General features: G+C 38.9%; 1 protein-coding gene across 1 annotated transcript in view; it reads left to right on the top strand.

The window, feature by feature from the left end:
• LOC150079219 (neprilysin-1-like) overlaps positions 1 to 16,351 on the top strand; it is a 514,861-nt gene that overhangs the window by 178,444 nt on the left and 320,066 nt on the right. Inside the window, exon 2 of the mRNA XM_090383906.1 lies at positions 15,612 to 15,724. Coding sequence (XP_090240032.1) covers positions 15,612 to 15,724 — 113 coding nt within the window. The remainder of the gene's footprint in view (positions 1 to 15,611; positions 15,725 to 16,351) is intronic.

Raw genomic sequence — 16,351 nt, 5'->3', positions numbered from 1 at the left:
TAGAATGGACCTTCATTCTAATATTATCAAAATGCCATAAACTGGATTCAAATGGGAATTCAGATGTCAATTTTAAGAAAACAACTAATATATTTTTGATAGAAGTACAGACACTCAAAATGTTCGGGTCAATTTTCTCAGTGAACTCCCGGTCACTAGCTCCATATTCAAGATAACTGAAAAGTCACTGTCAAGATGCACACTGGAAATCGTATGACAACACGCTTGACCTCAGAAAATTGCGCAGGAAAAAGAAAAAAAAAGAGAAAAGTTCTCGTTGATTTACTATTAAGCTTGAAAATCTGATCATGTAACTCTACTTTCCAATAAGATAATCATAGTCAATCGAGTTCACAATTACAGAATATTGTACAGTACATTTAACCGTCTGTTATGAATCCGTCAGTTGCGTACATTCTCACTACGCTCTCGTTCCCACTCCGCGAGACAACTGTTACTTAAGACCTTAAATGGCATCAGTATGGATTTACGACATCTATAGTTGTCACATCATGTTAAGAGGAAAATTTAGGTTGATGACTAAAGCAGATCTCTTTTGAGTGCGGCTTCGGTTAAATGAAGCGGTTGTTGAAACAAGGGGTGTAAGATACGTCACACTTCCTCTTTCTTCTAGCGTTTATTTCTACAATCTGTCTAGAAAGAAGATAGTTGTCTCCTATTACATTAACATTCGATTAATAGCTTAAGAGGTTTTTTTTTTTCTTTTTTGAGTTAAAAATGGATTTAATGCTTTAATTCTAAAAACAACTCCAATTTAAGTGCATATTTCGCATTCTATGCAATGCGGCATTTGTATGCACTAGTAAAGATATGTTAAGTATAATCTTTTTTGTTCGTTTTCGAGCTGGGGAGAACTCTGACGTGAGCGGAAACGTACTTAGATATAAGTTTTCGTTAAAAGCAGCGTCATTTAATTCAATATAACAGAATGCACAAGAGAAAGAAGCATTCTATTCGAAGTTAATTGTTGCTTGTCTGGAAAGTAGGGCAGTGAAGTTCTTGATAAAGATCTGGGTTAATTACCCCCTGAGAATTCCTAAAACTCACCGAAGTAAAAAATAAAAAGAGAAAGTACCGCCTAAAAAGGAAGGTACAAATATTTCACATCTATTCTCGTTTTTTTTCTCGCCGTTTATTTACCACATATTCGTTTCAATTAAAGGCATGATTATGAAACTAAAGAATAGCCTCCTAGAACTCTTAAAAATGAAATCTAAAGGTCACAAAGTTACTTAAACTTGGAATCTAAATTATGAATGTCTCTCCTGATTAATTATCAACACATTATAAGTAAGGCCAAATGATGCAAGGCCTCCTGCATCAGTCAAAAAATATATATATACATATATATATACACACACACACATACACTTTCAACTCTCTCTTTGGGTCTCTTTGAAATCGCCTTCGATATTTATTGAAAGAATGGTTCATTAAAATACAACTCTACACTCAGTTTGAAGTAGCAGCAACGGGTTTTGAGTGGGACGTTAAGCACATTAGTGACGTCATTTCCGTTCCTAGCATGTTGCTGTAGTAGGATTTTAGGAGCATAAGCGACTAGGGCCATATCCGTATACACAGTCTGTAAATTGCGTGTGTTCTATGGTCAATTTTCTGTATACCAAACGAAAAAACCTGAGTTTCCAGGAGAAATAAACACGCGACCCTCGCCTGAGACCGAATAACTCAGCCACGTTGTGAAAAATGTCCATAAAAATTCCACATGTCATCGACGGGACTCGAACTCATGTCATTTTCGCTCAATGTTGTATCGTATATATTGTTAGTAAATTGCGTGTTCTGAGGTCGGCTTTCTGTCTGATGAGAGAAAAACCCGAGTTCCCGGGAGAAAAAGCCCTCCCTGAGACCGACTAACTAAGTCACGTTTCGAAAAAAGACCCATAAAATCTCCTCCCGTCATCGTCGGGATTCAAACTCAGGTCTTTTCCATCCGGTGCGGGGCGATCCTATCAACTGTGCTAACCACGAGGGACCACTCGGTGTGGGGAGGAGAGCGTGCTAACTGTGCTAACCACTAGGGGCCTGTTGCTTATAATAATTAATTTATGAAACGGCGTACTTTAATTTGAAACGTTTTATTTATGTAAAAACGTTTTTATTTTAATTATCACTAAGTATCTGAATAATACTATTTGTGCTATACATGGTTATCAATAAATCCAGAATAATAAATGTTTTGTTGATTAAATTTAGCTATGAATTGAAAAGCACTCTTAATGTTGTTGTTGTTGGATTTTAGGAGCATTAGCGACTACGCTTATGCTCCTAATAACGATAAGGCCACACTGCTCCGCGTGCACTGTGCTGCCACTTTATTAGATACACCTATCTAGTAGCGTGTTGATCCTCCTTTAGCCTTAAAAACAGCCTGAATTCGTCTAGGCATGGATTGAACAAGATGCTGAAAACCTTGTGCAGGAATGGAGCACCATGGCATGAGTGTGTCACGCAGTTCCTTGAGATTCGACGGAGGTGCAGGCCTGCAGTGAACAGCCTTTTCTAGCTCATCCCAAAGATGTTATATAGGATTGAGATTCGCGGACTGAGCGGGCCACTGCAGCAAAGAAAAGTCATTGTCATGTTCCTGGAACCATTCCATAGCGATTCGGGCTTTGTGGACCGGCGCATTATCCTTCTGGAAGTAACCAGCTGACTGAGGATAAACTGTCAACATGAACGTAAGCACTTGGTCAGCAACGATGTTTAGGTACGATGTGGCATTCAGACGTGAATCTGAATGCCACATCATTCCTAAACATCATTGGATCAATGGACTCCATTGTGTGCAAGAAAACATTCTCCACAACAAAATACTGCCACACCTTGCACAGTAGTCTTCAGACATGGATGGTCCATGGATTCATGTTGTTTTCGCCAAATTCTGAGCCTTCCATCAACATGATGCATCAGGAACTTCGACTCGTCAGACCAAGCAACTGTTTTCCAATCCTCAATAGTTAAGCGTTGGTGTTGCTGTGCCCACAGGAGGCGTGTTCTCTTGTTCTTCATTAATAACAAAGGTACGCGATGTGGCCGTCGGCTGTTGTAGCCCGTTCGCGACAAAGTGCGACTAGTGGTCCGTTGAGATATTTTGTTCTGCGCACCAAGGTTGTATTCTGAAGTGATGTTCGACCGATCTATTTGCTTGCACAATTCTAGCCATCCTCCTCTGACTTCTGTCATCAACAAGCGATTTTTTCGACAGGAGCGCCGTTGAGAGGATGTTTTCTGTTCGTTGCACCATTCTCGATATACCCTTGAAACTGTGGCGAGTGAAAAGTTCAGAAGAACTGCCGTTTCAGAGATGCATTGTCCAGCACTTCTTGCACCTACTACCATGCGACGTTCGAAGTCCGCTAGATTACTCCTTTTCCCCATTCTTGCTACGGTTTGTACGCTTAACTGATACTAGAAAGGTTGTTCTGCTGCATTTATATCCACAAGTGTGGTCATGTGACTTACGACATTTTGGGACAAACCATTTGCGTGCACAGCAGGGGTGTACCTAATAAAATGGCAGTAAAGTGTATATTGTCTGTTAATTGCGTGTGTTCTACGGTCGATTTTCAGTTTTCTGGACGAAAAACCCGAGGAAAAAATCATACTACCCTCGTTCCAGGAGGAAAAAACCATACTACCCTCGCCTGAGACTGACTAACTCAATCACATTGTGAAAAAGGCCCGTAAAAATTCCTCACATCATTGACGGGACTCGAACTCAGGTCTTTTCCACACAGTGTGGGAGGACGGCGATTCTACCAACTGTGCTACCGAGAGGGCCCAATAACGCTGTATAGCAGGAATAGATGATTATTATTACTGCAATTGAACTGAAGCATGGTCAAAAGAAATATCACAAAATATGCTCGTGTGATAAGAGACAGGCTTCGACGAGGCGTGAGAGGTGATCCCGTACAGCAGGGGTAGGCAACCTTTTTTAAGTAAAGAGCCATTTTGATCTAACTTAAAAAAAAAAAAAAAAAATTCCATAGAGCCGCAACTCAGCTCAATCTGGGGGAGGGAGGGGTGGGAAAATTTTTAAGAAATGGAATAGAGTGGGAAGGTGTTTTATTAAAAAAATATATTTTTTTAAATATTTATTAATAGTGAAAAAACGTCCAATTAGGTGCGAATTAATGTGCCTTTTGCTGATGAACTTCTTCAGCGAGTCTCTAAACATCAGACGAGTAGGCGTAATTTATCTTTAAACATGCTCAGAGACTCGATTTGTTCAGACGGTTTCTTGATTAATTTTTAATATAGTTCATGTTCGAAAATATTTGCTCGCAGAAATACGTCGCTTGTGTACATGTGGGCTAAAAGTTAGAGCCGCAGGCTGCCGGCCCCAGTTGTACACGTATCAGTAGCACTGTGTTTTTTTTTAATAGCAGCGGCAACTTTGTGGATGCGATTCAACAATCATGTCGGTTGTTAACCACTGTGGCGTAAACAATTTGTTTAATGACCCCACACATAAAAATCCAACGAGTTAATATCAGAAGAGCATAGCGGCTCAGAAATAGGACCCCGCGATCAATCCAGTGATCTCGGTAACGATCATTTATGAATGTTCTCACTTGTTGCCCAAAATGTGGAGGCGCTCCGTAGTGCTGAAACCACATATTGGCAGGTACACTTAAAGAAACATTCCAGAAGTATTGGAAACGTCCTCTGCGAAAACTAAGTAATGATCAGCGTTTAGACGGGCAGGGAACTCGTGATGATTAAAGTTATCTGCAACAATCGGCCCACATAGTGACACTGAACCTCACTTGGAAACGGAATTGCCGAATGGTATGAGGATTTTCCACTGACTATGTATGGGGAATGTGCGTTTTGAATATCCCATCTCGTGTAAATGTTTCCCCGTCGGTCCACAGGATATTGACAAGAAGGTCAGAGCTTTTGTTGATATTATTAGGTATCCATAAACAAAACTGCTAAAGCGCAAGTGAATTTCCTGCTTTCAATGCCTGAATTCTGCATATGATATGCATACAGCCGGTGTTCACGCAGAGTGCGCCAAACGAAGGTTTTGGGACGATCCGTTTTTGCAGCAATTCCTCGTGTGCTGATTGAGGGATCTAATGTCACGATATACAGCAGCTCTTTCTCTGCTTCTGTAGAATATAAGGACCGGCCTCTGTCGTGTTGCCTTTCACTGTACCCCATTCCCTCAAATTACGGTGAACGTTGACAAACCCAAACCAATTAGGGTGTTGCCTTGTTGGAAAACGACGCTGGTATTCGGTGGCTGCAGCTGTAGCATTTCCTTCGCATACATCATATACAAAATGAATGTCAGCATATTCTGCTAAAGTTAATGCTCTTCTACACATAATGGAGATACAGTACCACGGCAACAATCCATTTGTTGCAGCCTTAAATTTTTATCACGCGTTTTATAACATACACAGTTATAAAATATACAGCAATTTACATAACATTTTGTGCAACAATCTGATTTGCATACCCCACTTCGTGATGTTTTAAAGCTTCTAGCTTTATTCGCATAAAGCTAAAAGCAGATTGACTTTAAACACATCGAGTGGGCTCTTCTGTGCGGGTCCAAGACCCAAAGGGAACGAGTTATCAGTTTTCTAGACTGTGCCAGCTAGTTAATAGAAGGAAAAAAAAAAAAAAAAAAAAAACCACAAAAACTGCCTTACTTGGAAATCAGGCGCAGAAGTTTAAACCCAATTTGTATGACCTTGTTTTCTTGAGACTACTTTGTTTAGGTTCGCAATTAGAGATATTAGGCAACCATTTTTTTACAATCTGTAACACTTGAAAGGCCCTTTATTTTAACATAAATCTGAGAATTTCAAATTAATATAAACATTTCATTTGTCACCAATATTTCACTACAAAAGCATTTATTAGAACAACTAGAGTTGGTCTAATATAAGCAAAAATTCTAGGCAGTATGAACTATGTTAATTGAGACTTCCTTTGCAGCTGACTAAGCATCTTGAAGCAATAAACAAGCAAAAATAGTTACCAATCTCCTGACCACCACCCACATTATCCTATCCGCATTTGAGATGAAAGAAGAATTCGCCATCACTTATTATTATTAGCTACATGGTGCAAGGAAGCCTGAGGCTTCACCAGCCAAAAAAAATTTGAGTACCTGAGAGAGAGAGAAATTTTGTCAAATGGATATCCATTTGACAAAATTTCTCTTTCTCTCTCTCTCTCTCTCTCTCTCTCTCTCTCTCTCTCTCTCTCTCTCTCTCTCTCTCTCTCTCTCTCTCTCTCTCTCCATTTGACAAATATTTTCCCAAAGATCAGATATGCTAACATTTGCTGATGATTTAAAAATTCCTACACCCATCAAAACTAACGCAGGTTTTGTGGAGATCACAGACAATATTAACAGTGTGCTTCTTTCGCTTGCCACTTCCCTCAAACGGTTTGGCCTCACATCAACCCGGAAAAGCCAGAATGCATGCTCTACTCCTTGAAGAACAATCCAGCTACCATCTCAGCCATGTTCAGAAAAGCCTCAATTCCAGCCGTATTCACTCTTCACATATCGTCTTTGATACCAAAACTAAGATTCAATCATCACTAGATTTCGGATTATATGCAATTGCATACGAAAATGCATGTTGTGGCCATTGTAGTGGTTAGTGCATATAAATACATACACTGGTGTTCAAAGAAAGTGCATCACCAAGGAATTTCACATTTAACCATTTTCGCGATGGTATGTTACATTAATGACTAGCATCACAAATAGAAAGAGAAACAAAAGATATTTATTAATAGTTAAGGCAAAGCTAAGTAACATTTGACAGGTGCTCTCAAAATATTCCAAAATAAGCATTTACAACCAACATACAACAGTTTTTCTAAACACGACAATTATGGTTGAAATGTTATCAGAAGCTCTCAATTTGCTTCAGTTTCACTTCCATTCATTTTAAATGGAAAACAAAATGAAAAGTTTACCAGGTGCAAACTAATATTTAGTTGAACCGCTTCTAGCCCTGATGACAGCAGCACACTGTCGAGGCATTGACAAGATCAATTTCTGAAGATAATCAACTGATAGTTCGTTGTTCCAAACTAATTATGAAGTTCACGAAGGGTCTTTGGTTTCTTTCTGGCAACTGCAGATTCCACACGATGCCAACGGTTCTCTATAGGATTCAGGTCCGGGCTGTTTCCTGGCCAGCTAACAGTTGTAATGGACCGTTTTTCCAACAATTTTTTTCACCTGTAGCAAATGTAAATACATTAGTGTCGAACCTTTAATGCAGAAATGAAGCTAAAGTAACTACAGAGCGCCTACTTACACTTTTCGCCCGATGTCAAAAGTCAAAGGAGCAGAGTCGTCCTGAACGATGCAGTTACTTGGCAGGTTGAAATGGTCTCTAATGGTTGGCAGCAATTTGCCTTGCAATATATCCAGGTATCCATTGGCATTTACGGAACTTTTTATAAATTGCTGGTGATACGAAATGCACCCCCATATCATTTGGCTGGTAGAGAATTTCACTGTAGACACCATACAGTCTGGATGGTATTCTTCACCACGTCTACGGTGAATCGTTTATCTCCCATCAGAGCCATGCAGGTTGAATTTCTTCTCATCCGAGAAAATAACTGACTTCCACTGCTCGGGTTTCACCTTTGACATGCTCCTTACACCAAATTAATCGGACCTTTTTCATTTTTTGTGCGAGGAGGGGCTTCTACTTAGACGACGGAGTACAAATCCATTTTTGAAAAGGCGTCTTCTGACTGTTACTGCACTTGCTATCACTCCTGTATGTTCTTCCCATTCTCTTTTCAGCTCAGACGCAGCTTTACGGTTTTTAAGACATAAGCGCTTCAAAACGCGGTCCTGTTTTCGCGTAGCAACTCGTTTGCGTCCGGTTCCTTTTTTCCTTTCAGCAGAACCAGTATTCTTGAGTTTGGAAAGAAATCTACTCACTGTCAACTGATTACAAGGCACTCTATGAGCAATATGACGGGAAGAACATCCTTCTTCACGTTAAGCAACAATAGCACTTTTTTTTTTCGTGGTGTCAACTGCACGGAACTCGCCATCCTGACACAAGCAAAGAATGACTGCAACTCTTGCAGAGCGTGCTTATGTAGCTGAAAGTAACAGCTGATGCAATATCACCTCATCATCTACGCGTGTCAATCTTATCTGATGCAATCTGTAAGAAATATCGCCATATACTTACGTTATTCGGACGACAATTACAATTTTAAGGACTGATGCACTTTCTTTGAACACGAGTGTATAACACAAATATTACAAACAAATACTGCATATTCCTTAACTTCATTTTTTTTCAACTTTTCAATCTCAGAACAACGTAACAAATCATTATATTGAAATTAAATTAGCGTAAGATTCTCATTCCAAAGTTTCTCATTCTGGAGTGGAAAACGTTTTAATGCTATTTTGCAATTCGTTCTCATGTTATCGACTACATCAGATGAAGTTTCATTAAACATGCCAAAAATTCCGTATGGCATTATTGTATTCTGTGTTCTTTGCGAAAAGAACTTCCATGCAAGAAAAAATTCCAGATTTGCCAACATATGAAAACAGCATCGCAAATTATGGTCATGAAAATGAAAAGAGAGGGGAAATTTCCAGAGCAGTCACTTTTAACCAAGCCATGCACTTCAAAAGAAGAGAAAAGTGATTTTCAAAGGATTTGTGTCTCGCCCTGGTAAGCAGCAATATCCCTTTCAGTAAGTAATATGTAGGTTAGTGCAAATGCATCATTTTAACATAGCTATCTACCAAAGTAGTTAAATTAATTAATTAAATTGGCATCGTTTTGGTTATATCTCATATTGTGACTGCCTTCACAATGAGTTGCCATGGTATTGTACTACCACAAATAAATAACACTTCACCAGTGGAGAAGACTATTGTTAATTATTCTCAGCGGATACCACCACCCAGACGGCACCGTTTTAAAATATGGTATGGGATAAAGTTCTCGGTTATTCTCATACTATCCCTATTAGACTTAGAAAAGAGATAAAGATGTAGGAAGGTGATAGTAGGAGAGGTAGAGGAAGGAAATGCCGTAGAAGGAAGAAAGGGACAGTTGCTCCTTCAACTCACACTCAAAGCTCATATATTCCTCGAATAGGCAACGCTTCCTCAGTAGAGAAGATTGTTGTTACCTATTCGAGGAAACTCAGTGGCCATCAGGCTCCCCAGACCGCACCGTTTCCAAGCTTGTTGGTTTCTCTTCGGTGGGTGGGCAGGTACCCTGGTGTTGCAATAGTGACAACCCAGTTATGAAGTATAACTTAACAATATGAGAATTGCCTGATGGTGCGTAGTGATATAGACTATAAAGTATTTAAGGGCAAGGCCTCATGCTACGAGGTAGAGTGACTAATATGTAGGTTAGTGCAAATGCATCATTTTAACATAGCTATCTACCAAAGTTAATTAATTAAATTAATTAATTAAATTGGCATCGTTTTGGTTATATCTCATATTGTGACTGCCTTCACAACGAGTTTCCATGGTATTGTACTACCTCAAATAAATAACACTTCACCAGTGGAGAAGACTATTGTTATTTATTCTCAGGGGACACCACCACCACCCAGACGGCACCGTTTCAAAGCTTGTTGGAATTTGCACTAACCTACATATTAGTCATTCTACCTCATAGCATGAGGCCTTTGCGCTTAAATACTTTATAGTCTATATCACTACGCACCATCAGGCATCTTTCATATTGTGAAGTTATACTTCATAGCTGGGTTGTCATTATTGCAACACTAGGGTACCTGCCCACCAACCGAAGAGAAGCCAACAAGCTTTGAAACGGTGCCGTCTGGGTGGTGGTGGTATCCGCTGAGAATAAATAACAAGTCTTCTCTGCACTGGTGAAGTATTATTTATTTTAGGCATTACAATACTATGGCAATTCGTTGTGAAGGCAGTCACAATATGAGATATAACCAAAACGATGCCAATTTAATTAATTAATTTAACTACTTTGGTAGATAGCTATGTTAAAATGATGCATTTGCACTAACCTATATATTAATCATTCTATCTAGTAGCATGAGGCCTTTGTCCTTAAATACTTTATACCCTTTCAGTAAGTTAAAAAAAAAAAAAAATAGAGTTCTCAAGCAATTTTTGAAATCCAATCAAGGGAACATGGTTACAAGCGGCATCGTTTTATGCTAAAAATTTTATTCGATAAAGGAATTTGTTGATTTCTTGGATAGTACGCATTCGGCGGCTATTGTGAGGGCTAAGGCAATGCTTTCTGATTCTTTGGATAGAAAACATTTATTGTTCATCCGGACCCATTTCAGCTGGTTATCCAGTTGTATAGCCGAACTTGAAACGTGGAAACTTTCTTTGAGCAGTGTACTCGAAAAGATGGAAAAAGTCAAATTGCAAACTTCAATCGTGCCTGGAGGCATAGGAGAAGAAATAAGAAGAAAATACTATAATATTTTAGAAAAGAACTCAGGATTTCACTCTAAGGAAAATAGATGAATTTATAAATGGAAAAGGAAATGAACTTCCATTTCAAGTAGAGGCTTCAAACGCTCACGTTTTTAATTACAACGCAGTCACTTCCGTAGAAATAGACAGGTAATTCTCTGGTATAAAATGATCTTGGGCGATAAAAGCCACAAATTAACAATGGACCACTTTGAGAAATATACAGGGTGATTCTAAATTATTGTCAGGGTTTCCGTGGCCTATAATTTTCGAACCGGAAAAAACAATCAAAAATAGAGACAACTGGAAGACAACAATCTTCCAGTTGTCTCTTCTCTGGCAACGCTGTACTCGCCGATTGATGTCTGGGAAATACTGACACCATTACATCAAAATGGCGACTGTTCAAGAGAAGGCAATGTGTGTACTTTGGTTTTTTCGAAACAAAGTCCGTCGTTCTCACAACGCAACGTCGTTACAGAACTCAGTATGGAAAAGATACACCTTCAGATAATGCTTTCCGACGTTGGTTAAAGCAATTTCAAGAGACTGTTAGTATTCTGCTCCGAAAAGGAGCTGGAAGACCTAGCACTTCGCAGGAAGATGTTCGAATCCACGAAGCGTTTTCTCGAAGCCCACAAAAATCAACTAGACGAGCGTCTTTGCAGTTGGTATACGACAAACGACTGTTTGGAGGGTTGTTCATAACCGCCTTCATACCTCGATGCCTACAAACTGTAGATTGTGCAGGCTTTAAAGCCGAACGATAAACCCCGCAGTTTCCAATTTGCCAAAGATATTGTCAAACGTCGAAGCTGAAAATACCTTCGGAGATGGAGATTTAGTGATGAAGCAACGTTTTACGTATCAGGGAGGATAAATCGTCAAAACTGCAGAATATGGGAATCAGTAAACCCTCACGCCATTCGAGAATTCGAAAGAGATAGTCCAAACGTCTGGTTTTCTTTGTCATGCTCGGAAGTTTTGGGGCCCTTTTCTTTGCGGAAAACACAGTGACAGCGGTGACCTATCTGGACATGCTACAGCTGTATCTGTTACCCCAGTTGGAAATTAATCAGTCAAATATGGTGTTCCAGCAAGATGGTGCACTGCCACATTGGGCTCTTATTGTCCGAGAATTTCTGGCCATGCATTTTCCTGGGCGCTGGGTTGGACGTGATGGACCAATTCCGTGGCCTCCGAGCTCACCCGATCTTACGCCGCTTGATTTCTTTCTGTGGAGGATACGTGTAGGACATTGTACAAGATCCCTGTGACCTCCCTCGATGAAGTGAAGCTCAGAATTGTTGCTGCAATCGAAACAGTCACACCGCAAATGCTGGAGAACACTTGGAAGGAAAATGAGTATCGCTTGGACATCTTACGTGCCACGAAAGGCATGCATGTTGAAGTTGTTTAGCATTCTGCAGTATTGATTGTATAGGTAATAAAACTTTTTGAGTTACACTTTCATATTCCGTAAGCAGTTTTATTTTGTTGTTTCCGGTTAAAAAAAATTATAGGCCACGGAAACCCAGACAATAATTTAGAATCACCCTGTATTATTGTCTATTGCAACCAAAATTAACCCAGGTGAGTTTGAAAGGGAAAACTTTTAAAAAAGATGTCATAACTTTTAATAAACGGTTTTATTACTTTAACATGCTGAATACAAATAAATTATGGTTGAATTAATTAGAATAAACGAGTAATGAATGTAAAAATTGTAGTGCATATATTAAGATTTTGGTGCATATTTTAGTGCATATAATCCGACGTCTAATCATCACATCGACAAACACCTCAATGGCGCTACACGCCTCAAGGGAAGGAAAAACACACCTGCATTACATCTCAGATCAGGCTATAATAGTGAAATATGTAGTCTATTGTATACCTACACTAGTTTATGCTGCCAACATCTGAGCTTCGGCGCATCAACGACTATTAAACCAATTTTACAGAAAAATTCTGGTTCCTCAAGTTGGCAATCTATGAATACAAGATACCACACCAGCTCCGTACTATAGCCCTAGATGGCTATAGAGATGGCTCTGGCCCTAGGTATTCTAGGCTCATCTCACTTACAGATGAAAGGAGACTCCTTATTACAGTAAAGTTGATCACTAGACTCATAACATCACATCTGTCTGGGATCTCTGTGGCTGGATGGTTCCGCTTCAACTTAAAGAAACTCCCACAATCTGCTCGTTCTCTCTCAACCTTTCTCTCTCTCATAAATAAATAAATTTTCTGTTTATACTCCGGGATGACCAAACGGTCAGAGGAATTCACAAGATAGACAGAATACAAGAAACAGCACCGTGTTCAACAGTCACGGGCTTGAACTCCGGTCACTCAAGGCACGTATACTTATGCACCCGCGCGCCTGACCACTAGGCTAAGGCGGCCTATGTCCTTTCTGCATCTCTCCGCCACCGTTCTCTCTATCCTTTCTGTATCTTTCGTATCACTTTGTCCCTCAGGCGCTTAAATAAGTACATAATATTGATGCTGATCTCTACAAATTTGCTATCAACCGTCCTTACAGGTCTCCGGCTTACAGACCCCCTGTCTCTCGATCACGCATCAAAAACGGCTACATCCACCACCACATCATGACAGCCGTTTCTAATCATGATCTGATGACATCCCAACCTGCACTGTCCACCTCCCATCATCTTGATACCAGTGCGGGCTGTGGATCTCTCAAGATGGGAATTCATAATTCGTCTCAGCCACCGTTCAGAACTCACACTGTTTGTTCAGTTATTTCTGAAACCACACACTTACTACTCTGGAAATTGTTTATAAATGATCATACAGACCGTGAACTGAAACACGCTCCACTCGATCTTGAAGGGCTCTGGATATGGATGTTGAGCTTTCCCTGGCTTGCTCCCATTCTTCTGAACTGTGTGGATAACTTTATGAATATTTTGTCTGTTTCCCTTCTTATTGTGTATACATAAAATGAATTTGTTTATTCAGCCCGTTTCTGAATTTAAACGTTATGTCTATCTTAACTAACTTTTTAACATGTCTTGTCTATCTTTGTCACTTCATAAAATTCCGTAATATCCCAATTTATAAACTCCTGGCCATGTGGTCATGAAGGGTTTTGCATTACCATTAATCTGAACGGTTTGAAATAAAGACTCACTCTCTCTCTCTCTCTCTCTCTCTCTCTCTCTCTCTCTCAGTAGGAAAGTTCGTAATGTGCAGGCTACAATGCGCAACATATATCTCCCTCCAAATGTAGTGCGAGTGCTACTCGATTCCGATATTCGAAAGTTGGGCTAAAAACTTTGTCATTCAAGCGGTAACTTCCCACATGATCAGATTGTTTTCTTCGTTAAAATTAACACATTTACATGTTTCAGTGTATCGCACAAGGAACATGAAAGGCATTGTTGAAATCAATATCTATACCTTTCAATTCTTAATATATTTAATACAACTTATTGTAACTAAAAAAAATCTTTGTAACAAAATCATTACTTATTTTGTACTTGTCATTTGTCATTATCATAAAATTAGAATATCTTAAAACAATACGAGCATTAACTCTAACAGATTTCTGATTCTATATGTCCTGTGGTCATATAAGTTTTACCCACTAGCACAGCGTTTCCCAAACTGGGGTCCGCGGACCCCTCAGTGTCCGTAGGCCAGTTTCAGAGGGTCCGCGAAACGTTCAGAAGATATCAAGTAATATGTGTTTATTTTCTTAAAAATATACTGATAGAATCACAACGAATTTCCTTAAAGGACATTACTTATTTTCGATACGATTAGTATATATAATTGTATACATATTTCAAATTATTCGTTCTATGCATGGCAAATTGATGATAAATAAAATTATTATTATATATATGTATAAAAATAAGAATAAAGTTGTGTTGTTTCACACATAAAACTAAATTTTCTTTTCAGAAAACCCAGCGTTCACTCACACACACACGCAAACCTGTTGATGGGGTCGCGCAAATCTCAGTAGTTTGGGAACCGCCCCACCAGCATATACAGTACTGCTGTTTTAGGCCAAAGTTAGTTTCTTCAAATGAACTAAGTAAAAATAAAAAATATATTGTTATTTTTCTAATGAAAACCCCAAACATGTTTTCATTAGAAAAATAACTACTAATTACTATAGATTCTAAGATATTAGAATCTATAGTAATGAGTACCGTGCGTGTTTTGAAGGTTGAGGAGATACTTGTTGACATTAGACTTGAATTTCTGTAAATTGTAATTTTCAGGAAATACGTGCGAAGTAAGGTTGTTCCAGAAAACAGACGTTGAAGGGATAAAAATTACATTGTCCATCTCGGATTTCTTTTGAGAGCTGAACCATCACAGAAACCCGCGATGAACTTCTGAAGTCCACACAGTATTTAGTTGTAATTAACTTTGTAAACGTTGAAAATAAAACTTAGTGTAATCAAATAATATGTGAAATTAATACAGCTATTATACCATGTTAAAGGAATGAACAGTTGTCTACTGGACGGTAGGCACATATATATATATACTTTTTTTTTTATCTTTCAATTTGTTTGAGTTAGAATGATAACCATATTTAAGACGTGTTTTCTGTATTGACTGCTCGCATCGAGGCATCAACGGTTATTTTGCTGTTAGCAAGCCATGACAAATGCGAGCGCTTGGGAATTTCTACAGGGCAGATACCTCTTGAAAAAGTGGTCATTGCGGTTCCCCTAAACTTTCTCTTTCATATTTTTTTCTTTAGTGGGTGTCTGCATTCGTCCGTTGGGTTAAGTGGAATGGGGTTTTCCTAGCTTGTTTCCGGCAGCAGTTGCGCCATACCTTAAACGGAAGACCGTGTCGCTGTGTGCGTCCCTGGGTGAGTAATAGGCGTCGTCTGCTTATTTATTTATTTTCGAAAATTTCTAGTATTTATTTTTAATTTTTTGTTCGTATACAGATGACAGTTGGCACCTCTTCAGCATTACCGGCTGCAATTTGAAACTGTTCCTTCAACTTGGTATAATAATGATTTTATTTCACAAATAAATCATTCAGTAATTGTTTTTCTTCTTCAAAACTATAAGAACGTGATACATTTATTTTTCAGGAAATGTCTATGGTGGGAAAGGAGAACGAGCTTCGAGCGCACCCTAGTCGCTATTTCTCTTGTGCTTTTTGTAACGTGCACTGTTCTGGTACTAGTCAACGTCTTGACGGAAGGTGAGTGATAACTGGTTAATTACACTGATGTTAAAATTTAGCGATAAATAAAACTATTAGCAGTGAGATCTGGACACACCACAAAACCGTGTTGTACGTGTACCCGCCTACATCTTATACATTTACATTTAATTGAACTTCGCAGTGCATATCACAATTTCTCTGGCAACGGGCAATATAGTTTTGACACAAAAAAAAAATTATCTATTACTGCCTTTGAGCTAAGAATTGAACTTGACCATGTACTTTTTGAAATGTGCAATATATGGAAGGTAAAGTCCTCTTGAAAGAAAGCTTAAATGAATTAATGCTGAAATCAATAACGAAACAACAGATTATGGGCCCTGTGCTGTTTAATATTCATGTCAAACCAACCGTCCGCCTCGCCGATGGTGAATCTGGTAGTATGGTGGATTTGCCTCTCCCTTAAATGCAAGTAAAATAAGCTCCACGTTTCCTCCCACTTACTCAAAAAGTGTTTGAACACCATCCTACCAAATACGCCATCATTTAGCTATTACATATTTGTAATTTTGATATGTACATTCTAGTTTACGACTGATGTTAAATAAATAAGAGTATACGAAGTGTTCCAAATACAAAGCCTTTATTTCCGTGATATTAGAC

This window comes from Mastigoproctus giganteus, chromosome 10, assembly GCF_048544385.1.
Source record: "Mastigoproctus giganteus isolate SK-2022 chromosome 10, ASM4854438v1, whole genome shotgun sequence".
NCBI classification, from domain to species: Eukaryota; Metazoa; Arthropoda; class Arachnida; order Uropygi; family Thelyphonidae; genus Mastigoproctus; species Mastigoproctus giganteus.
The sequence above is the reverse complement of the archived record's forward strand: the minus strand, read 5'-3'. Positions and strand labels throughout refer to the sequence as shown.